The sequence below is a fragment of the Nematolebias whitei genome, chromosome 10 (assembly GCF_014905685.2).
Source record: "Nematolebias whitei isolate Nwh7 chromosome 10, NemWhi1, whole genome shotgun sequence".
Lineage (NCBI taxonomy): Eukaryota > Metazoa > Chordata > Actinopteri > Cyprinodontiformes > Rivulidae > Nematolebias > Nematolebias whitei.
In genome coordinates, this window is record NC_056507.1 from 28,588,855 (window position 1) to 28,613,956 (window position 25,102).

Genomic DNA, 25,102 nt, shown 5'->3' on the forward strand with positions numbered 1-25,102 from the left:
TATATGAACAGGGGTTTAAAATACTGAAGATAAAACATTTTCCTTTCTCCAAGGATCCATGTAAATATTAGTCCATGCAGCTTCCATCTGCAAGATGAGCAGCAAACAAAACTCCTGCTTTTTATAGAGGCGATAACTCTGATGATGATCTATTAATCATTAGATTTCATTACCTGCAGGTGGCTGCTGCACCCCCTCCTACACACTGTGGAAGCAGCAAGGCTGAACTTAGTTTTTTAAATACAACTCTGTTTTGGCTTTTTGCTTTTTTTGGAAACTTGAAGTTAAATTGAAGTAATTTTAGAATCTAGTGTAGGTCACATCATACTATAAAACTTTGGAGTTTACCATCTTTTTCCTGTGATTATATCATCTACTTTTGAGGAGAACATTAACAACTGAGACAAAAAAAAAAAAGATCTAAACTCACATTTAACCCTGCAGGGGGGAAAAACACACGTTCGTCAGAGTTTTCTAACGCTATTTTTAAACATCAGCTCCATAATTTAAGAGCTGCACTTTTCTTTTCTGCAAACACCAGTGACATTCAATCATTTTCTTCTCCAAGGCCTTTTATTCTTCATTACTCTCGTACAACTTTCGTGACCTACCGTCCACCCGGCGGGGCAGGAACAGTCTCCGGTGATGTGGTGGCACGTTCCTCCATTCTGACAGGGGCAGCGCTGCTCACACTGAGGCCCGTGACTACCGGAGGGGCAGCTCTCTCCGCAGCTGCCACCACACAAGTCAAGAGTCAAAAATCCTGATGCGCATGAACATTTATTCACAGAAAATGCTAAAAGAGTTTAAAAAAACTGTTGCTTATACTCACAAAGCTCCACTGTACCCGGGCGGACAAATGCACTCTCCTGTCTCGTGGTTACAGGTGGCTCCATTGAGACACTGGCAGGGCAACTGGCACGCCTTGCCGTAGTAACCGTGCTCACAGGGTTCCTCGCAGCGCCACCCCTGGTACCCGTCGGTGCAAACACAAGCCCCTGTGATGGGGTTACACTTGGCCTCGTTTCGACACTGGCACCGATTACTGCAGTGAGGTCCCCAGAAGTCACTCTCACAGCCTGCAGGCACACACACACAAACACAAAGAACATCAAACGAGTCAAAATAACCAACAAAATGATAAAATCACACCATTTATCACTGGAAACACATGAAATCAAAGCAGATTTTTACACAACAAATAAAGCAATTCAATTATTCATAAGTAATCTCGCTAAAACATTTAATAACTCATCATAAATAATAAATGTCAAGAAAATTAATCCTCCCAGCAAATAGGTTTTTAATTGTATTCCGACTTCTGCCTTCATATTTTATAAGAAACAAAAAGATAAAAGCTTTTTGTTGCAAGAGGCTTAAAATCTGCTTTTATATTAAAAGAATGATACCAGCATTTAACAAACTGTACAAAATCATACGTACAGGAAAATTAAAGTCAGATGTGATATTTTATCATAAGCAGCCATGTTGGAGCAGCTGAGTCCAACAACAGGAAAGGTCAAAGGGTTTGACCCCTGATCCATCCCAGTGACATCAGGGGAAAAAAAACAAACCCTACAATGGTCCATGTGTGTGATGGTGGAGAAAATGTACTGCATTTATAAAGCACTTACACTTCATACAGCATAAGAATGAGAATATAATAGCTCAAAAATATACAGAATGAGAAGCTCATTTTGAGCGGCATCGTTGCTCAGCTGCTAGAGCTGCTGCCTCTCAACGAGAAGGTCACCGGATCAATCCCGGCTGGGGCCTTTCTGGGTGGAGTTTGCATGTTCTCTCCGTGCATGTGTGGGTTTTCTCCAGGTACTCCAGTTTCCTCCCACAGACCAAAAACATGCATGTTAGGCTGATTGGTAACTCTGAATTGTCCCTAGGTGTGAGTGAGAGAGTGAGTGGTTGTTTATCTTGTTTGTCTCTATGTGTCCCTGTGATGGACTGGAGACCTGTCCAGGGTGTCCATCGCCTCTCACACAGTGACTGCTGGATATGAGCACCAGCGACCCCCACGACCCGAAAAAGAAGAAGCGATTAAAAGATAATGGATGGATGGATGGTGTAATTGCACCTGCATTGCATTTTTCAGCATATTCCCTTTGCTGATGCTTTACATCCACAGACTCAATCCATTACACTGATCTGTTTACATAACCAAACATATTTCTCACATTTATTTGTCTTTTATAACATTAAAACAACAGATTTATGATTTAATTTCACTGAGGAGTGTCAAGAGGTTGAAAATGTACATTTACTGCAGGATCCAATGTGTACCCTGGGTTTCATGTTTCCCCACCCTCTTTGAAACTATATCACCAGCAGCTTTATTAAAAATATATCTGCTCACTTTCATTCGCTGAACAAAAATCAGACAAGTACCCTCTACAGGTCATTCCTCAATAAAAAGCTGCAGGGGAACAAATATACAGTAGAAATAGACAAAAACAGAACATGCAGACACCTCACATGGCAAATATGGAGAGATATAAAACACATGTTAGTTGAAAACAAAAGGTTTTGGCAAAGAAATAAAAAAGCACTGTTACTTCTGCAAGTATAGATTGCATCAGCAAAGGGATTCATAGATGTCCTTTAGACAAAAAGACTTTTTTCATGGTAAACCTGGAGATTTTCTTTTATTTCAGTCGGCTTTGATATGACTTTTCTCTTGTGGCTGTTTAAAGCTATCCAGTATATTCAGTATAAATAACATCATAGTGATAAATATGGAAACTATGTTTGTAAAGATTTAAAGTTGACAGCATAAAAATTCATTTCTGAGTCTGGTTTTGTTGGTTTTATTTTGTTTGTTTTTCTGTTCATTTGAGGCTACATGATCCAGTTACCTTGAACCTTGTTTCCTGTTTTATTTTGTAGGTTTCACTCAGTTCTACTTCCAGTTAGACCTTTTGCTCACACCTCAGTTTTATTGTGCTTATCATTATTGTACAATATTTTAGTTTGGCTTGATATGACAGAGTTTTGGATTTCCTGTTCTGCAGCACTTCGTCAGATTTTACAGCTTCCTGTTCAGGAACTCTGGAGCAGCAAATGTACTTGTGTTTAGACCAGAAAGGCTTGAATTGATGAGTAAACCTGAAGCCTTCTTGATGTAAAGTGACCGTGAGAAGCTTGAAGAGAGAAATGACTTCTGAGTTCATAATAAATGCCTTTGCAAGGTCAAGGTGTGAGCTACTTCCCTCACAAGCAAAGTAAATGACCAAACAAAACAAAATTAAAATAGAAGAATTCTACATAAAAACTGAAAACAGACAGGTATGCTTCTCATAAAGCCATATGTTGTCACAAGAAGACTCAAAATATTAACACAAGAAATAAAAAAAAATTAACGTGGCATGGTGGCACAGTTGGTGGAGCTGTTGCATCTCAATGAGAAGGTCGCCGGGTCAAATCCCGGCTTTCTGGGTGGAGTTTGCATGTTCTCTCCGTGCATGCGTGGATTTTTTCCAGGTACTCCAGTTTCCTCCCACAGACCAAATTGATTGGTAACTCTGAATTTTCCCTAGGTGTGAGTGAGAAAGTGAATGGTTGTTTGTCTCGTTTGTCTCTATGTGTCCCTGTGATGGACTGGAGACCGTACCTGTCCAGGGTGTACCCCGCCCCTCACACAGTGATTACTGGACATGGGTACCCGTGACCCAAAATGGAAGAAGCGGATAAAAGATAATGGATGGATGGATGGATGGATGGATGGATGGATGGATGGATGGATACACTAAGCACGAGTAGTACAAAAACAATACGCCGAACAGCAGCACGAACATGAGTCTGTGTGAGCAGATGAGTACGAACAAACACATCAACATGAAATAGATCAGCAGCAACATGAAACAGATCAGTAGCAACATGAAATAGATCAGCAGCAACAAGATGTGATTTTTCACAGTGATTATCCTGATTAGAGATTCATGAGTCTAACAGCTTCAGGGTAGAAGCTGTTCCTCAGTCTAGTGGTTCCACACTTAATGCCCCTCAACCTTCTGCCTGAGGGGAGCGGCAAAAAGTGTGTGTGCTGGGTGAGTGGAGTCCTTCATGATGCAGGTGGCCCTCTTCCTGCATCTAGAGGTGTAGATGTCTGTGATGGTGAAGCTACCATCGCTCTCTAACCATCCAAACACTGAAGGTTTAAACATCAGACATTGTAGTTCCACATGGAAATTAGTTCAGTTATAATGAGATAAGCAGCCATCACTGGCATTACAAAGCAGGAGGAGAGGATATGATGTAAAATAAAATAACACTTCAATACTCTGGGAATTGGTCTGTTTACAAAACCTCAATAAAATCTATAACTGAAAGCAAACTGCTAATTTTCAAGGTTAAATGAGCATCCAGCTTCTATATGATGAACAATCAGCTCGGAGAATGGAAGAAGGCAGTTTTCACTCCCAACAGGGTAATTGTTCTTTTGAGAAGCTTGGTGATTTAGGTGATTGTTGTGGGTTTTTATGTCCCTTCATCATCAGCAGCAACACCAGCAGCAGCTGTATTGCTTCACACACGAGCCCAGTTTGAGATCCCAGCCAACACAGCAGTCTGAGCAGCAAATATTCCATCATCGATTCTCACATCATTGCCGACTTTGTTGTAAATGTAAAGACACCCACCTCCCTCTTTGTATGCTTGCTTTGCCAAAGCTACGATCAGTCAGAGTAGGAGCCTAATGAAGCCTCTTTCATGGATGGCACTGAGGCCTGTTTGTTCCAGGTACGCAGCAGGAAGATGATCAGCCCTTCCCCATTACAGACAGGTTTGCTCCGAAGGGGGTCTCTAAACACCGGGCTGGTGCAGTATTGCTTCTGTGGCTGGACAGGCTAGAGGCCGCATTACAAGGCTCACACTGATTTTGATCTAATCTGCTCATGGTCTCCAGTTTGCCGTGAATGAGTTCCCCGAGGACTGAGCTGCTGCCACGCAAACGACCCCGGCACATTAAATCTGAGGTGTGTGCGGGCGGTGGCGGTAATGAATGAGCAGTTTAGCTGCAACTTGGTTTAGCGCTCTATAAGCACTCATCAGTGCTTCCCTCAGCACAGCAGAAAAATAGGCAGTGTCCACTTAACTACAAGCATCATGGATTCTACTCAGACTTGAACCATGCATTTTCTGTCCTTACATGTATAACTCGAAACATATTGAATTAAAGACTTAGTATTCCTTGAATAAATGCATTTCACTCACTGCCATTCAGGCTGGAGTTGTAAAATAAAGCATCTTATTTTATAAATTACCAAAGGTTGGCCTGTTTGGTTGAATCTTGAAAATAATGTTATACAAAACCTCATGCAGCATTGTTGTGCTTGGAATATGTGATGAGGATGACGCTCAGCTACTACCTCAGCTCTTTTTAGATGAATACTGGTCAAACTGACTGACTTAAAGCCACTGTTGCTAAGATCAACTGGCTGTAGAAGCCATTTTAAATTGGGTCATCTTCAAAAGTAAGGAATTGTAAATGTACATACAAGGTTCAAGGTTCTTTATTGCTATTTGCATGACATGTGGTACATGAGGTGGAATGAAATTGGGTACTCAAGGTCCCATTTACACCCCAAAATATCAAAAATATAAAGTATAAAAAGAAACAGTATACAAGGCTCTAAGATTATATGCTAAACACTAATAATGTAAAATAATATAGTATATTAAACAGCAGCCCGAACATGAGTCTGTAGTGAGCAGATGGGTATGAATACAGCAGCTTAAAGGCAAGAGATCAGCAGCATGGATAATCAGCACGATAAGTCACATATCGCCAATTAAAATAGCATTACAGTGATTCTTCTGGTTAGGGATTTATGAGTCTAACAGCTTCAGGGTAGAAGCGGTTCCTACAAGGATACATAGGGTTCATACAAGGGTTAGTTTGTGATAGTTTCATAAAAATCTGTTTACAGGTTAAGGAAATATTTTTCTAACAGACAGACTGACTCCAAAAGTGACAAACACATATAAACAAAAATCTTGTGCAAAGGATACTGTTCCAAATGTGTATTAGAGATGAGTTTCAGCTACTGTCATACAAAATGTTAGGTCAACAGATTTAATGACACTTTTGTGTTTGTTAGGCCACTTGACTGTGGCAGCCATCTTGAATTGGATTGTTTTCAAATGATCAGAAGTTGTAGAAGTACATGCAGTGATTCCTTCTGAGAAGTTTCATTAAAATATGTTCACTGATTCATAAAATACTTTAACACTTACACATGCACACACATGGTATACGCACAGGCAAATATATGTGGTGGTCTATAAAAACAAAAACAAAAAATCAAAGATAAACTAAAATGTAACCAGTTCTTAAAGCTTCAGACGGCTCTGGTTCTTGGAAGCTCAACAAATGTAACCGTCTGAAGTTTAAAACCTTCTTTAAGTTTGCAGTTAGAGGCCTCATCACTCCGAGAGCAAAACCCATTATCTCACCGCCTCTCAACCAGACAGAGGTTTTCAAACTTTACCCAGTAGTCTATTACTTCCAAGCTCTGAAAGCATTTAACTGTGATTAAGGTGTCAGAGTTCATGATGAGCTTCAGGCAGAAACAGAGAGGAAAGGCAGGAGAGAGTAACATGTAGCATCAAGGCTTGAGTTTCTAGAGGGGTTACATCTGAATCAAGCCCGGTGAAGAGGATCCCAATGGGTTGTGCTGCGTGGGAAACAAATCCCACACGAGTCTGAATCCAGAGAACGCTCCAATCCATCCCATTAACCAGTCTGGTCCGGGTCAGAGTGCCTAACTAGAGGATACGTGCACCTGCCATCCTGGACTATCAGTGCCTATAACGCATAACAGTCAAAATGTGGATAACCTCACACACGGAGAGAAAGGTTCCAATCCCAGCATGCTGAGCTAAATCCCCTCAGCTGGAACAAACCAGATCACGATGAGGGCTACGGGCAGGTGGAAACTTCTCAGAGTGAAGTCCAAAAGAACAGGCTAAGAGAGCCATCATGGTGGTGGCTAAGCTTTGAAGTGTGCTCAAGAGTCTGCATAATCAGAGGCTGGCTGCAACCGGATTAAAACCAAACAGCTTTCAGCAGCTGACTTCATCTGAACGTTCTCCTGAACTTGTTTGTTACTGTCCTCTGCAAGTCTGTGCCACTGAAATCTGCCATAAGCTTCGCAGAGCTAAATTCAAATTCAAGTTGAGCTCTTAGAGGGGGGGGGGGGGGGGGGAATGGAGGAGAGAAAGCGAGAGAGCGGCTCTGCCCATTTTGAGTTTCATACTTCATTTATGCAGCTGGATACAAAACAAAAGAAAACTTAAATTACAGCCCAATCACATCCTGTATAAAAGCTGGCCACTTGAGGCTGCGAATGGCCGCTTGCAGTTTTTACAACTCTTAACTGGGAGAAAAAGTTATTGCTGTTGGAATATTTGGCACACAGTTCAACGTAACTCCCTGAGTCACAGTCCTACAGCACACTCTGCAGATACTTGAAGGATAACCTGAAGCTGGAACGCCCAAGCGCTTGAGAACCTTTTAGTACCTGCTTACTTTTAGTCGAGCACAGCTCAGCAAAGCAGCGTGACTGACTCATTGTCTTGATGAAGCTCCTGCGCTGCCTCATGAGAAGATTGTGTGATTTGCAATTTGCAACACTTGCTTTCTTCTTATTATTTTTAAACACATGCATTTTAAAGTTACATATCGACAGATTCGGTTCCAGCAAATCACCTTAAATGATATATTAACAAGACATGCGTCCTTTAAACAGCTTAAAAATATTTTAAATTAAAAAAATAATAATAATAAGGAAAAGTGAAACAATTTCCCTCACACAAAATTAAGAGCCATTCTGCACAGGAGGAATTTAACAAAAGCTAAAATCACTTTAAGCTATTCACCCCAGCTCCCTGACTTGATGATGCAGATTAATAGAGTGAAAAGCAGACAGGAGTTATTCAGGGTCTGCAGGGAAAGAGATGATCGTTGTGTAATGTGAGAAACTTGCACTTAGTGATAAATGTCTCCCGGCATTGTTAAAAACTGAGGCTTTAAAAGCTGCCAATGGGTCCACAAGACGAGTCAGGCCCTATGCTGTCTCCTCTCTGTTCTGCTGACATCTGTTAAATAGTTATTTATTAGTCCTCAGAAGAAGAAAAAAAAAACAGGACACAAGTAAAAATCTGAAGGTGCATCCACGAGAGCTTGACAAATGGGATTCTAAACATGCTGAAGAAACTGCCAATAGTTATGTGGAGCATTCTGCTGAATTGGAATAACAACCTGCTCCGGCTTCTGTTGTTGGGCGTGTCGTTAGTCCGGCCCTAATTCATCTTAGCTGAGTCCCTGTGTGTTCATATTTCCCTTGGGGGGGAAGTGCAGCACAAGCAGCACAGCAACTCTGTGTGCGCCTCGCTTCGCTATATTGCACCAAAACGCTCACTACTAATATCGCCTCGCAGTCGGATGAGAAGTAACAATATCAGACTCTTCGCTATTTAGAGCTGCACAAACTAATTGCAGGGTAAGTTAATTATTTTAAGACTATGCATTGCTGATTAAAAGCATTGCCTTAGTTGTTTACCCAGAAAAGAATCTGATAATTTGTCTGAGTTCTGCTCAGGATGTGAGCATAAATCAATAAAAGTGCAGCAGGTGCCATCTTGAGTCTACATAGCAGCGCCCTAACAGGGTTAAAGGGTCCAGTGGTTGACCAAGACATAAAGGTCTGGGTCACCTCGCACCGTGCTCCAAACAAGCACTTAAATGCAACGCTACTTTAGAAGGCTGGCACCTCGTTTTCCTAATAAAGTTAGCCATGCTGAGCAGTAAATGCAAGCAGGCTTGGAGAGCTGGGGAGAAACGCTTTACCGATAAGTGCAGTAAACCAGTCACTTGTTCAACAGACGCTCACACGGCTCATGAAATCTTCTGGATCAGCAAATTGTTACACAGCCCACTGCTCCCTCCAATTAATTATTTACCCTTCACCCTGTCCTGCAGAAAACAAACCCCTTTGCTTTTATGCCACATGACAAAAGAGATAAACAGCAATCAGAGCAGAGGTGGGCACTCATTTACAACAATGCATTCAGAGGGTAGAGTGTAAGTAAAGAACATGAATGTAGTGCAGCGCCCTCACACACAGCTGAAAACATTGATGTGACCACCCACACAACAATGTCAGGTCGATCAAAACAGGTGTTACCTTATTTAATTTCACCACATTGATTTCCTATTTTCAATTATTAATTTTAATTAGGATGAAGTTGAATCAATGGGTCAATGAGAAAAGCACAGCCCCACCAGTGACTTCAAGAAACAGGAGGAAAAAAATGTTTCTCCGCCATTTAAATCGTGACCAAACTATAATCAGATGTTATAAATTGAATTCCTAAATATTGGATTTGTTCGTGTATCATTCTACAACCCACGTATCCTCCAAAATTATTAGTTACCTTAGAAAGACAGCAGTTTTTTTGTTCTTTGAAATGATTGTGAACAAACATTATCTTTCTTGTTGCTGATATCTCTTTGAAGGCACTGTGTTTGGAAATGTAGAGTATAATTTTGACCAAACTGATGAGCTAACAACTAGCTGAAGCAAGGCAAGGCCAAAGTGGATTGCTGCTGTTTTAAAACTGCAATGATATTCTCATGTGGAGAACTGACTGGGTTTTCAGAGTTCCACTCTTCAGTGGTTTAGAGCTTATTTAAAAAAGAGAAGTTTTTTTTTTTTTTTCATGTAGGAGCTGTTGAGTCCTGTAGGTCCTCTCACTTGTAGAGTACCTCAGGGCTCCATACTTGTCCCTCTGTTTTTCCTCTTTATTTACTCCCTCTAGGATCTATTCTCTGGAAACATGGTGTCACTGACCATTTTTATGCTGATGACAGACAAATGTATGTGTCACTAAAATAATTAAAAAAGCAATACTACATGAGCCAACTCATGGAATGTGTTGCAGAAGTTAAAGCATGGATGTTGTTGAAGTTTTTAAAACATTTTAATGAGCAAAAGACCGAGGTCTTGTTGTTTAAGCCTTGTGATGGTTCCAAAGTCCGTACTGATCTGGGTCCTTTAACACAACATCTGACTCAGACAGCAACTAACCTGGGTGTGAGGCTGGACAATGGTTTTAAACTTGATGTGCAGATTAAATCAGTTGTGAAGTTCAGCTTTTAGCTCTTAAGACAAGATCTAACCATTTCTTTCACTGCATCATTTTGAGGTTTTAATCCATGTTTTTATCACAACTCGTTTAGACTACTGCAATGCACTTCATGTCGGGCTCAGACAGTCATTACTGACTCAACTACAGCTGGTTCAGAATGCTGCTGCTCGTCTTTTAACTGGCACCAGAAAACGAGAGCACATCACCCCTTTTTTAGAATTGCTACACTGACTCCCAATTTTTTTCCAGATTAATTTGAAAGTTTGTTTATTTATTTTAAATGCCTCCCTGGTCACATTATGTGTTTGACCTGCTCCAGTTCTACGTTCCCTCACACTCTCTCAGGTTGGCAGATCAATTCCTGTTGGTGGTCACAAAGTCAAAGAGGAGGTGGAGAGGTGCCCAAGCGTTTTCAGTTGCTGCCCCTAAACTGTGGAATGAGTTGTCTTTACATATCATGAAGACTCACGTCCTGTTTTTAAACCTTCTCTTAAAACACATTTTATTCTCTTTGGCTTTAAACTCAGCTTGGGATGTTGGTTTTTATTGTTTTATTGTTTTACTGTATGTTGTTTGTATGATTTTAACGGTTCGTTATTGTTATAGTTTTACTTGAGTTTATTGTATTTTTCTTTGCTTTTTTTTGTTTTAAACAGTGTACAGTACAGCACTTTGGCCAATGGTGTTGTTTTTAAAGTGCTTTATAAGTAAAGTTGCAAAAATTGTATTGGATATTCCTGTTGGAAGTGCTACAGCTAGCTGCTACAACCTCTGTTTGCTCTATAAAATTATCACAACCATATATATATACCCATGAAAAACTGCAAAACTGACTGTAAAGTAAAGGTTTATAAAATATAATTTATGAGACTGGAGATCCAAAAAAAGTTCAATCTGGTCCTCTGGACAATCAAAAAAAAATAAAATAAAATAAGCAAAAACTTTTTTTTGCTTGTTTTGTTTTTTGTTTTTTTGAATGTCCAGAGGACCAGATTGAACTTTTTTGGATTTTTCTACCTGGATTATTGAGCATGCATCAGGATAGAGACGGGAGTTGTTTTATGACAGCAGCAGTCCAACATGGTCTTGGTTACACTTTGGTTATCAGTTAGCTTTTTAGTCCAGACAGAACTAATTGCTATTTTTCTAAACTGAGTCTGTTCAAAACCTATTTATAAAATGTGAAATTGACTGCTTAAGGTCAAAGGTTAAGGCAAATCTCTTCCCCACCCCAAAAAAAAAAAAAAATTAATAGACGATACTTGCATTTGCTCTGAGGAAACTAAGGTATTTATCCATTATAAACCTAAACTAAACCTTATAAAATACATGTACAGTTGAAAATAAATAAAGATGCCAGTTCAGAAGACTGCCTGGTTAAAAGCACTAGATATAAAGTACAAAATGAAGATGAGATAACACTTGAGTATGTGACAGTCCTTCTCGAGGGCCTCTGGGGTGTTTTCCACATTAGTCAAATCAAATCCCTAAATTTTATCAGAGCTGCCTGTCGCTTTGAGTGCACGAATGTGGAGTGGGGGCTTTTTGTTGCGCTTCGAGTATCCTAATTAGAGATTTGTGACTGGCTTCATTTGCAAGCGTAATAATAAAAAAAAAAAAAAAAAACAAGGTGCTAAATAAGAAAAAACAAAATCGGCATTCAAACCTGTTTACATGAAAGAAACTGTATGTGATCCATTTAACTTCTTTGGTTATTCTGCAGCACATATCCTTAGAACAAATGTGAATTTTTATTGTGTAAAGAAGGATTCAACATGACTCTGAGCATGGAGCTTTGTACCCGAGGAAGCAGAGGCAGTAATTGGAGAATCTGGTACTTGCTAGAGTTTCAGGCTTTTTCAAAGCAAATCTACCTAACATCAATTATTCATGTACTGTGTTGTGGTGTTGGGGAAAATAGCAGGTTACAAAAGCAGGTTCTGATGGTGCTCTGCCAAACAAAACCACAAAAATCATCAGCACAGCATGCTGCACGATAAAAACAACATAACAGCCTGCAGCTGGAAGGGCAAGCCCAGCTGCACAGAACATTCAGTGTCACACAACAGAAAAGCTTTCATTTCATATCTGGCACACCTGATCATTATACACAAACTATAGACAGTAAACAGTTACATACAAATCAGAGTTACAAGTTGACCATTTTAATTTTCAACAATCTTGCATCTCCATGAATTTCCTTGACCACAATCTAGAAACAAGTATTAATAAATCAAGTATATACACCAAACAAAAATACAAACAAAACACATTTGTTTTTGCTCCATCTTTCATGAGCTGAACGCAAAGTTCTAATACTTTTTTTATGTATGGTACACGATAGGCCTTTTTCTCTCAAATAGTCTTCACAATTTTGTGTAAATCTGTGTCAGTGAGCACTTCTCCTTTGCTGAGATAATCCATCCATCTACACAGGTGTGGCATATCAAGATACTGATTAGACAGTAGGATTATCACACAGGTGTGCCTTAGGCTGACCACAATAAAAGGCCGCTCTAAAATGTGCAGTTGCATCACCCAGCACAATGCTGCAGATGTAGCAAGTCTTGAGGGAGCATGCAGTACATACAACCGGCCTCACAATCGCAGATAACATGTAACCACACCAGCTCCTGTGTCCATTGTCCATTCCACAACATACGCCTGCCCATACCATAACTTCACCACCACCATGGGTCACTTGATTCACAACGTTGATATCAGTAAACCACTCACCCACACGACACCATACATGCAGTCTGCCATGCCCTGTACAGTGAAAACTGTGAAGGGAACACCTGTCCAATGTGCCAAACTCCATCGAATGTGAGCAATTGCCAACTCAAGTCAGTTACAATGCCAAACTGCAGTCAGGTGGAGACTCCAGTGAGGGTGACATGCATGCAGATGTGCTTCCCCGAGACGATTTCTGACAGTTTGTGCAGAAATATTTTGGTTATGCACATTGATTGTTGCAGCAGCTGTCCGGCTGGCTGGTCTCAGATGATCTTGGAGGTGAATATATGGATGTCTTGGGCTGGTGTGGTTGCATGTGTTCTGCAGTTGTGAGGCCGGTTGGATTCACTGCCAAATTCTCTGAAACGTCTTTGGGGACGGCTTGTGTTTTTGTTGCACGCTCCCTCAAAACTTGCGACCTCTGTGGCGTCGTGCTGAGTGATAAAACTGAACATTTTACAGCGGCTTTTTGTTGTGGTCAGACTAACGGCGAGCATGTGCAATAATCGTGCTGTCTAATCAGCATCTTGATGTGCCACACCTGTGAGGTGGATGGATTATCTCGGCAAAGAAGAAGTGCTTACTAACACAGATTTACCGGTGTACACATTTGTGAATAATATTTGAGAGAAAAGGGACTTTTGTGTACGTGGAAAAAGTCTTAGATGTTTGAGTTCAGCTCATAAAAAATGAGATCAAAAACAAATGTGCTGTGTTTATATTATTTTTGTTCAGTATAATAAAACTACGTCCCCCAAATGGACATCTTTTGTTTTCTTTTGTCAACATAAGTGAACTTATAACGAAATGTTTTTGTCGTTGGGTCATGTGTTAATGGATTTTTGGCAATCATTAATTTAGTTTGTATCGAAGACTTTCAAAAAATACCTATCTCAAAAGGTAAATCCTTTGTATTTGTTGTTTTCTTCTTTAAATGTACGTAAGGTGAGCATTTGTTTATCCAGGCTTCTGCCAATTTGATGTTTTAATGTATTCATTAGTGTATTAACACAGGGTTTCAGTGTAAAATGTGAATATTTGTAAAGTTCTCATATTGCAGAATGAGCAATCTCAAATGTCAATGATAGCTGGTTTTTAAGACATCCAACAAAGGCTTTAAAATTAGATCAATACTATGTTATACAAATACTACCCAAATAAAAACTCTTTGCTCCAACAAACATAGAGTTTAATCTGGAAACAGCTTTTATGGAAGCAAGTGAGCTTTTAGTGACAAGTGAGATGTTTTTACTGGCAATGATATGAGTTTTTCCAGGCGTTGGAGAACTGTTTTTACAGATTGGGGAGCAGGAGGTTTAATTCAGTTTTACAAACATTTATTTTATTATTGTTTGAACAAAAACTTTACAATACTAACATTTGCTCAAAATACACCCAATGGGTAGGCTATAAAAAGACATGAAAACACTCTTCAGCTTTTAGCAATTTGCCTTTATGGAAAACATTGATAGAATATTGATCATGGTTGAGAATATTACTTTAAAACTGGTAAATGATTGTCTGCATGGTAAAAGTTCATCTGTCTTTCCTTTAGAAGCAAAGAAAGTTTTATAGTGAAACTTTTCTGACTTCCTGTAGTGGCTAGCTGTGCTGCTATGCTATGTTAATGCTAGCTTTCATACTGACAGGAAGAACAAGTTGAGTTTTTGGTTCTGCTGTTATTTTCTGTCCTCTAACAGTGCTGCAGCTAACGAAGTTTCTGTAAAAAAAAAAAAAAAAAAAAGATAAGCTCAATCATCCAGGTACCGTATTTGTTGGCCTGTAAGTCATGTTAATTTTGCATAATTTACATGTCCTGCAACTTGTATGCTGAAGCGACATATTTATGGATTTTTCCCCATATTTATAAACCAATTTTTGTCTGAGATATGACTGTTTTCATTCATTCTGACTGAAAATATTGAACACTACCATTTTCAGCTGCTAGATGGCAGTCAAGTAGTATGGCATGCCGTTGTGTCATGTAATAGGTAAAAGTGGCTTTTAATGACACAATCGGCTTGTCATAGTCTGCCACCTTTGTCCAGCTCGCCTGGAGCAAACGTCAAATCAGCTGCATTTCGCTGCACCACCAGGGCAAAATGCAGCTTATTTGACCATTAAAGTGCATTTATTAAGTAAAAGTTCAACTGAGACACACCTTTACTATAATGTCGAGCAAACAAATAATTGTTTTAGGTGCTTATCTTGTTAAATTTAGAAGAAATGCGCAGCGTTCCTCCTTCCTGATTTCCTCCATCAGAGTGCGCTCCCGGAGCACCAAGGCAGCGAATACTTTTGAAATGCAGCTGATTTGACCGTCAAAGTGCTTCAACTGAGAGACACCTTTACTATAATTTCAAGCAAACAAAGATTTGTTTTTAAGTGTTAATCTTGTTAAATTTTTGTTAAAATCCTCTTGTGCACGCTCCCGCGGCCGCCATTTAGCAGCCAAAGGACTTTGGCACAACACCGGCCCATGTTTTATGGTTCGGCCCACATTTCCGGGTTGTCAGCGGTGGCGCGTAACAAACACGACGCGTCAGCGGTGATGCATAATAGATGCAACGTATACAGCGAAGCAACATATTTATGGATTTTTCCACTTTATTACACATATTTGGACTGATGCGACTTATAAGGCGGTGTGACGTGTATGGCTACAAGTATGGTAGATAACAACAAAAATGGTTAAATCATGTCATCTGGACCAGTTTCCATGTTGCAATGTTCCTGTTAACATCTCCACTTGTGAACAAAGCACATTGTTTTATGCTGCTCGTGTATTTACTGTTTAATTAAGTTGCAGTTTTCTTCAGCCAAAACAAAAGGATATTTTAAAAAAATGAGAGCATACTTTAATCCTTTCAGGGCACAAATATAACTTTTAAAACTTGCACAGAATGTATTTAGCGATTAGATGATGAATCTCAACAGGAAAACAGTGCATTCAGTCCTACAAGAGATTAGATTTGGTTTTACATCATGCTGATTAGCGCTTATGGGATGTCTTATTTCTCACATGAGCTTGATCCACTTTACTCTGGATAGCAGAGCTATAAAATAAAGTGCTAGGCAAATATTATGACTCACTGAAAAAAAAAAGGCTTCAAACACATTTGTGTTCAAGAACACTTCAGGTGTTTAAGAAAAGCTTGAATTGCAAGGTTAACCTGGCCTCCTCATACGCCAGTTCTGATATTCCATTAATTACATGAAGCTGTTTGTGCGAAAAACTGTATTTCAAGCACTGAAACCTACTGACCGACACAGCTGCATGAATAAATGCAGTGCAAGTTCTTCTATTTTGTTCTTACCCTTGACATTTCCATCTATGGGTTGTTATTCTAGCTAACAGCTTTAGAAGCTGTTTACACAAACCAGAGTTTTTGTGTATTTAACATGTTACAGCATATGGATATGTCCTTCCATTTAAACACTAAACATGATTTAGCTTGAAGAAAGCCAATCAGTGTGCCTACCAAATTAGTCCCAACGATACAAAAACACATACACACAAGGAAACACAAGGATAATTGCTTTTTAATGAACTCACATTATGCAAATGCTCATCATGAAGCCATTAATCTTGGGGTGCGTTTCTACCTGCCTGACCACCAGTAATGCCAACAAACTGATGGATATTGTACAAGAAAAGTTAAGAAGGAAATAGTTACACAAAGTGTCAGTTATCTGTTTTTCATCTTTACAATATCCAGTCAAATAAGAGCTTCAGAAGTTAGCGCACATTGGACACAGTTAATAATTTAATAATTTCAATCTATTTTTTCAACTAAAATTTTAAAAGTGCTAAATTATTTGCATTCACACAGCTATATATATATATATATATATAATTTTTTTTTTATTATTATTAATTAAAGGTGGCAAGAAATCTACCTGTTCATCAGAATGTGCATTTCACACAAACATTTGCTAAAAATATTTCTAGGACATGATGCTAGGAACCAACTAAGTACGGTAAATGAAAACATTAGAACATTTTTACAGACGTTAAAGCAAACTGTGGGAAAAATAACGCCACAAAGGACATTTGAAGAGCTCCAGGCTGATTGGGAGCAATCTGGTGGTTGTTTGAGCCAAGCAGGTCCCCAAAGGTGAAGGCCAAAAAGGGCACAACTACTGAGTTAAAGGCACAAATGGTATTTCTGATGTTTTAGCAAAACCCATCACATACAAGCTACAGACTTTCTGAGATAAATTTCCCTGAGAAAAACAGAAATGTTTAGAGAATGCAGCACATCAGTTTGCCTTTAGGTGACAAAATTGTGAAAAGAACAACCACTTACAATAAAACATGGAGATAACTGTGTCACACTGCGGAGCTTCTTTACTGTTTCTTGTTCTGAAGGCATCTAATTTATCAAATGAGTTCTTTTAGAAGAACATTGAGTATTTTATGGTTCAACATGGTGAGAATACAAAAAGCAAACAAACAAAGAATAACAATGACTTTTGACAAAACTCTCAACACTGCCTGCAAATCTTAGAATGAAATTGTGGAAAATCTAAAAAACAAACACCATAAGAGCAACTAAAAAGCTATTGAAATATAAACAGAGATTGTATAAATTTGTTTGCTCAGTTTAAGGCACCACGTGTATGGTTTGGCATTTTATTTGCTTAGTTTATTTAATGCACTTAGAGTTGCTAACAAGCTTTAGAAAATCATACAAAAGGGTGCTGAGGGAGGAGCTGTGGTGTTGTATGAGGAAATCCAGAGTAGCAGAGAAGCATGTTAGACTAGTACAGGACATGTGTGAGGACATCAGGACAGTGGTCAGATGTGCTATAGGAGTGACAGATAGCTTCAAAGTGGAAGTTGGACCAACCTGAGCCCCTTCCTGTTTGCTCTGGCGATGGACCGACTAACAGATGAGGTCAGGCAGGAATCCCCGTGGACTATGATGTTTGCAGATGACATTGTGATCTGTGGTGAGAACAGGGAACAGGTGGAAGAGAACATGGAGAGGTGGAGATATGCACTTGAAAGAAGAGGAATGAAAGTCAGCCGTAGTAAGACAGAGTACATGTGTGAATGAGGGGGAGGAGGTGGAACAGTGAGGCTACACGGAGCAGAGGTCACAAAGGTGCAGGGCTTCAAGTACTTGGGGTCCACTGTCCAGGAAAATGGGGAATGTGATAAAGAGGTGAAGAAGAAAGTCCAGACAGGATGGAGTGATGGAGAAAAGTTTCAAGGGTGGTGATTTGCGGCAACAAAAAAAATCAGCAAAGATCAAAGAAAAGGTTTATAAGACAGTGGTGAAACCAGCTATGTTGTATGGTTTGGACAGTGACATTGACAAAAAGACATGAGAGAACTGGAAGTGGCAGAAATGAAGATGTTGAGGTTCTCCTTAGGTATGAAAATGATGGATAAGATCGTCAGAGGTACAGAGGTTGAACAACTGGGAGATAAAAGAGAGGCCAGACTGAGATGGTTTGGACATATTCAGAGGAGGGACAGTGGGTATATTGTCAAAGACGAAGTCAAAATTTTCTTTATTTGTCATTTGCACCACATGTGGTACATGTGGTGGAATGAAATTGTGTACACAGGGTCCCAGTTACATCCAACAAAAGTATATTGATATCTAAGTATACTGGTAGAAGGATGTTAGAAATGCAGCTGCCAGGAAAAAGACAGAGAGGAGATACATGGGTTCAGTTAGAGAGGACATGGAGGTAGTTGGAGAAAGGATGGAGGACACAGGACAGAGTGAGATGGAGATGGGTGACTCGCTGTGGCAACCTCTACAGAGGGAACAGACTGAAGACAAAGAACATTTGCTAATAAGTATCTTTGTCTGAGAACAAATCATTGATCATTGTTTTTGGCTCAAAGATGTTAAACTGTTGGACAAATTCTTACTTCAGGATCAATAACTTCTAAACAAGCCATCAAACCACAAATGTTACCTCTGCTCAACAACAGAAAAGAAACCAATACACTATGGTTTATTTAAGTCATATCACAGCTTGATATCAATGATACTAACCCAACAATTTGTATTTAGCTGTTGGATTGATAGAAACAGAAGACATGTACGTCTGTATACTAAATGTCTTATCTGATTCAGGTTAAAATACCATCCATACTACTGATGTTATTGAGTTTTAGAGCCAGATCCTGCAATTTGTGGATGATCAATAAACCCCTGTTTACTTTTGTTTGCCCATCCACACTGAAAACAAAACTAAACACAACCCCTGCAACAATGTTATAATGCATTTGTGCATATAGTTGACTAAACTGAGGAAATCTTTTTTTTTTTACCAACTTCATTTTTATTTTGACTTGTGACACTTAGCGGACGTATACTGTATATAAAATACTCTGATCACCAAAAGTTTTGATTTTTTGCATTCATTTTAAACATTATGTTAATATTTTATAATGGAGGCCAATAAAAAATGCCTCTTCGCACTGGATCGTGTGAAATAATATTTGTTGGTGAAAACTATAAATACGGCAGAGCATTAATCAGCACTGATACAATGCTGGTATCATGTGTCAGGAACAGGAATACATCTCTCACAGCCTTTGATTAGCATGGAAAGTGTAGATTAAGACTTTTACTCTTTTTCATCATCTCTCCAGGACAATACAGACCATTTGGAGATTCCTCAGGAATAAAAAGGGAGAAGAAAAGAAGAAACCCAGAAGTTCATCTCAAATGAACTGCTGGCTCTGAAAGCGGCATTATTATCCCAGCCTCTGAAACTCACGAGGCACATGAATTATTCTCTCCGATTTTCAAAGTCAAAGTGGAGTAGAAAGTATACAACAGCAACTCGGGCAGCGTTGTGGGTGAGGAAGTGAAGGGTGGATGGAGAGAGATGCTGCTTATGCTTAAGAGGCAGCTGAGAGATGAATCAAACAATCTTGGAAAAGTAGGGTCAGCAGAGGTTATAAATGCATCATCTCTGTCCACATGACATTAACTTTTAAAACATCTAAAATTAGACAGATTTGTTTATCGGTCACTTTTGATTAAAGAGGACAAACAAAAAGGACAAAATCCTATAAAAATCTTATTTCAGAGTCAATGGAAGGACTACTACTATTGATCCGTGGTCCTTAACCCTCTTTTTTTTTGTTCCGTTGTGGAGGACATTTTGTCATTCAAGGAACGGATTGACTATGACTGAAATGGAAGTGAGACCCAGAATCATAATGCAAGCTGATATTAAAAGTGTGAGGCTGTGAGAACCACATGGTGTCACGTTTATATGCTAATATAATTTCTCAGGGGTTACTCGTTGCTTTGAGGTTGCAGGTTCCTGAACTTGTAAGTCAGCATTTTTTGTCTTTCATCATCAAAACTCAATTGAAAGCTATTAATGAAGCGAATGCTACAGGACATGATGAACTTCTACAGGTCTGATTTTCTGCTCACTTTAAACTTTAGATTGGTTAGAGATGTAAGCTTGGCCGCTATGTGTGAAAGCACAATTTCCGTGCTTCCAATCTTGCATTTTTCCCCCCATTTTTTTGCAGTTTTATTTGAGCATTGCAACGAATTTGGGAATCGTGTTCTGCAGGACAAGACTGAATCCCTGTAAATGAATCTTTGTGTCTGGTAATGATTGCATTTGCACAGAAATTTCCTTTGATCCTTATCATATGGATGCCTTTTGGTCAATGTTTAGATCTGTGGCTATATCTCTTTCTTCCACTTACTCCACAGACATGATAGCGTCTTTTTGTTTTGTCCTTTTCTCTTTTTTCTTTGTGGCAAAAGCCACCAATTTAATTGAATTTCTTGGCTTTTAATGTCTGCTTTGCTTTAATCGGAGAAAAGGAGAGTTGTTTATCTCAACCTTGGTGGAATTAGCAGAGGGTATTTGTGTAGATGTTAATGTAGAAACTATTCTGCAAAATCGAATCCTCAGCTTTTATTGATAGGCAAGTCAAGGGTGTGTATGGACATTTGCTACACTTACTTTCAATTGCACAACAAAAAGAAGGCTTTTCTCACAAGAAACTGCAGAAAAGCCATAAAACACATATACAGTGGGCTGCTGTGATTACTTTGCAAAGATCAAAATACAGTATTGTATAATTGATAACCCTACTGTAATCTTTTTTTTGGTCATTCTGCTTTGCTGTGGTGTAATCTTGACTTGCTAGCTCCTGATCAGTCACAGGCTGCTGTGGCATAGGACCGCGATTAAAGAACGGTGAAGAAAAACAACTATCTCACACTAACACCATGCAATATAACCTTCTGAGAGGGTGGCACAACTGCAGGCAAGGCAGAACCAAGTAGAATGCAAAACACAACCCCAAATACCCCAGGGCCTGGAGGCAAATTTGATTAAAAGTTTGTTTTTCTTCACTCTCAACAAACAGAGGAGCTCGTCGATGCGGCACTGACAGTTAATTGGACTTGGCAGGGCCACGAGTTCATTCGTCAGCATTGTGTGGGGCTTGCCTGGGAGGAGCAGGACAATCGATGTCCCTGAGGACGGCCTGTAATCACTGCAACACTCCAATGAAGTCCAGGGTTAAACATCAGGAGATTGCAGGTGCACCAGAAGATCTAAGAAAGACTGCTAATATGCAACCCCGCCAACATCCCCACCTCCAAACGCCCACCCCCTCTCCCCCCACACACACCATCCCAAAACGAATCAAGGACACAGCAACAAGACGCCCAAACCAATGGGAATATCCTCATAACTGCAGCGTAACCTCAAGCAATTATTCAAACATTTTTTAACCTGAGCCCAAGGTCCTAAGAGGCATAAAAATACCTTTCATTAATATTTTGCTGATAAAATGCCCAGATATCAGTTCTTCCAAAGAGGCTTACAGCTTTAATCCAGGGGGATCATTAATTAATTAACAAAATAGTAAAGCTGAAATGACACATTTTTACTTGTTTTAATGTGCTACAGAAAAGAAATGTGCAGCTGTGCAGAAATAAATAGGAAAATTGTCATAATTTTGTGCTATAACATACCTATACTGAGAAATTACTTTCAGTGTGTAGTCGTTTTATTTATTTTATTTTTTGGGGTGTGGGGCTGCTCCTTTATGCTAGGGTCGCCACAGCAACCAAACTCTCACAAGAAATTTGGCAATTGTTATACAACAGATGCCCTTCCTGACACAACCTTGGATGAAACTTTCAGCCTCATGATTACAAGACCGCGGCACTGACCACCGAGCTACTGCAGGCCGATCAGTGTGAGAAGATATTGATTTGTAATGAGGGATCTCATTCTAAATAATAACAATAATAGACAGCTTATGGGAAAAATAAGATATAAAAATGGTAAAAAATAAGTATTTTAAGTTAAAGGACATAAGATGCAGATGATAGACAAGTTGACCTTAAATACTACGTTCAACTTCCAGACTCTCCATTTGTGGAAAAGTCATGGGTCAAGATCCTAAGCTTCACATTACCAATATATTCTCCGTGTACCTGACATGAGTATGTGTTGTGAATGCATCTCAGCTAACATCACCAAATTGTAGCTCAATATCTGTAAAACTGACAGTTTGCGCCATATTTGTGTCTGCTAAGGTCAAGTTATGTAGGCTGTGTGGGTTGAGTCCAAAAAATAATCAGTTGTATATACAGCCCATGATTACTTTTGAGAGTTTCACTTAAGGTAATTTAGCAGTTTATTAGATATTACGCTGACAAACAGATAAATGATTGCACGTCTTTCACAGCCAGTGGAAATAAGAAGCTGGTCTGTGACATGCTTTGTTTAAACCAACATGTTGTTACTCTCCTGCATGGCAAACAATGACACTTTGAGATGTATGGTAAGCCCAGGTGGTCAGGATCACAGGGATCCCTGCTGAACTCAGAGCAGAGACACATAATGCCAGTGGTGGACACAGCTTACAAAAAAGTTAGTTTTGCTAACCACTAATTTGCTAAATAAACAAATAGCTTCACTAATTCTAAACCGCTAAACAGTTTTTAGAAAATAGCAAAAGCTAACGCTAAAGTGCTAACTTTTATCATGGACTGTTGTTGCTGACAGTAAGACTGAAATGTGACAATGTTTTAAATGAATACAACTTTAAACGATTCATAAAGCACAAGTAAAGCGTCCATGTCCCATTCAGAGGTGAGCTTTCAGAAATTAATATTCATTCAACCTTTATTTAGACAGGTAAATCCCATTGAGCCTCGAGGACTCATTTACAAGAGAGACCTGAATATGGAACCAAAGAAGCAGAGCAGAACTTTGCTGTGCTGAAGCAAAGTGTTGCATTCAATGTGTGTCAGACGTCTCCCACATTTAATAAATGTCATTTAATAAATGAGTTAATTCACTTTAGCGATCCTCTTTGTGGTCAACTATTTTTAAAGCAACTACAAAGTTGCTGTGCATTATCATCAATATTCTTGGTGATAAATCTGTTTATATTAAAGTAAAGATGTGCGAAATGTGTGAGAGAGTCACATCCCAGAGACAGTGTTGCAAAGCCTGCTGGGTAGGAATTATGTGTACAATGTTTCTAACTGTTTATGATGTTTCTGAGTTTGAAAATGTGTTTTTCATGTTTCCTGATGCATGCTCAATAATCCAGGTAGAAAAATCCAAAAAAGTTCAATCTGGTCCTCTGGACATTCAAAAAAACAAAAGCAAAACAAAGCAAAAGAAATCGTTGGTTACGTACTGTAACCCCAGATTCTATGAATATAGGCGTAGCCCTTTAAGGCTGTCGCTGATGGGTTTATCCCGTTATGCGCAGCATAAGCACTGAAAAAAAATTTAGTCCACGCCCACCTGCTGTGTGGGCCCCACCCGGTCCGTATAAATTACGTTAAGAGCGGGAAATCGGCTCCCAAAATAGCTTTTTTCTTCAGCCATTTAGGAGCCAGTGAGGCCCGACGCTTAAAGGGCTACGCCTATATTCATAGAATCTGGGGTTACAGTACGTAACCAACGTTCTATGTCATATAGGCTTCGCCCTTTAAGGCTGTCGCTGATGGGTTAAGGGCGAAGCGGATGTGGTCCTCGCCTCACTGGGTCCATTCGAACACAGTAAGAAGCGGAAGCTTGCCCAAAAAAAACGTCTTGTCACTCAGCTCCCCGTGTGCATAACTACGCATCGCGTAATTATGTGCCATGCACAGACGCATGTTGTGTAACTATGCGTTCTGACCAAGCATGAATGCCCCGGAAAACTTTCAATGGGAAGAAGATGTTGAAAAGGGGGGGGGGGGGGGGGCATGAACCAACTGGTTCATGGCTGAACAGTATAAACAGATTAATATCCATGAATTGATTATTGTTCAAATGAACTGATTGGTAACAATAGTCATGAACTGATTAGTGACAATAGAACCAAAATCACAGACACGACTTGTGACTGATAACAACATCTCACACTGTAATGCATGCAGACAGAAGTGAGCTTAAACAGAGTTCCATGAGAACAACAATATTCATTCTGTTAGAGCACTAAGGACAGAATGTGTCATGGAACGAGCCGTTACATCACGTAGGTAAAAGCGAATAAATGAGCAGGGTGTTGACCATGCAGCCGCAGTGCAAATGTCCTGCATTGACATACCATTATGCAGAGCAGTCGAAGATGCGATACCCCTGGTCGAGTGTGCTTTGAGGTTGACAGGAGGCTCTAAATCTGATGCTCTGTAGGCTTCAGAAAAGGCCTCACACAGCCAGTGTGACAAGCGCTGGATGGATAACGGGCGACCTGCAGATGCATCTCTATAATGCACAAACAATTGTTGAGTTTGAAACGCATTGCAGCTGTGCGCGCTATGTAAATGGTAAATGGTAAATGGAGCTTACTTCTATAGCGCCTTCCAGCCCCCCTATGAGGGGCCCCAAGGCGCTTTTACAGTACCAGCCATCCACCCATTCACACGCACATTCATACACCGGTGGCGGTAGGCTGCCATGCAAGGCGCCATCCAGTCCCACCGGGAGCAACTCGGGGTTAAGTGTCTTGCCCAGGGACACAACGGCACATGGTGTGGGAAGTCGGGATTCGAACCTCCAACCTTCCGATCAGAGGTCGGCTGCCACTACCACTGCACCACGGCCGCCCACAGCCCCCGTCTTAGATCAGCTGAGCTGCCCGTCAGCCTAAATTCTAAGGCATGACGAAGCAACAGAGAGGGCAGATAAATTAACACGTCAACGCCCGCACCGGACAGAGAAGATGAAAAGATGCTTC

At 39.9% G+C, this 25,102-nt stretch overlaps 1 protein-coding gene across 1 annotated transcript in view; it reads right to left on the reverse strand.

The window, feature by feature from the left end:
* Positions 1-25,102, reverse strand: part of megf11 (multiple EGF-like-domains 11) — a 94,829-nt gene that overhangs the window by 38,587 nt on the left and 31,140 nt on the right. Inside the window, exons 3-4 of the mRNA XM_037683686.1 lie at positions 833-1,079; positions 612-732 (exon numbers count right to left, since the gene is read on the reverse strand). Of these exons, the coding sequence (XP_037539614.1) occupies positions 612-732; positions 833-1,079 (368 nt within the window). The remainder of the gene's footprint in view (positions 1-611; positions 733-832; positions 1,080-25,102) is intronic.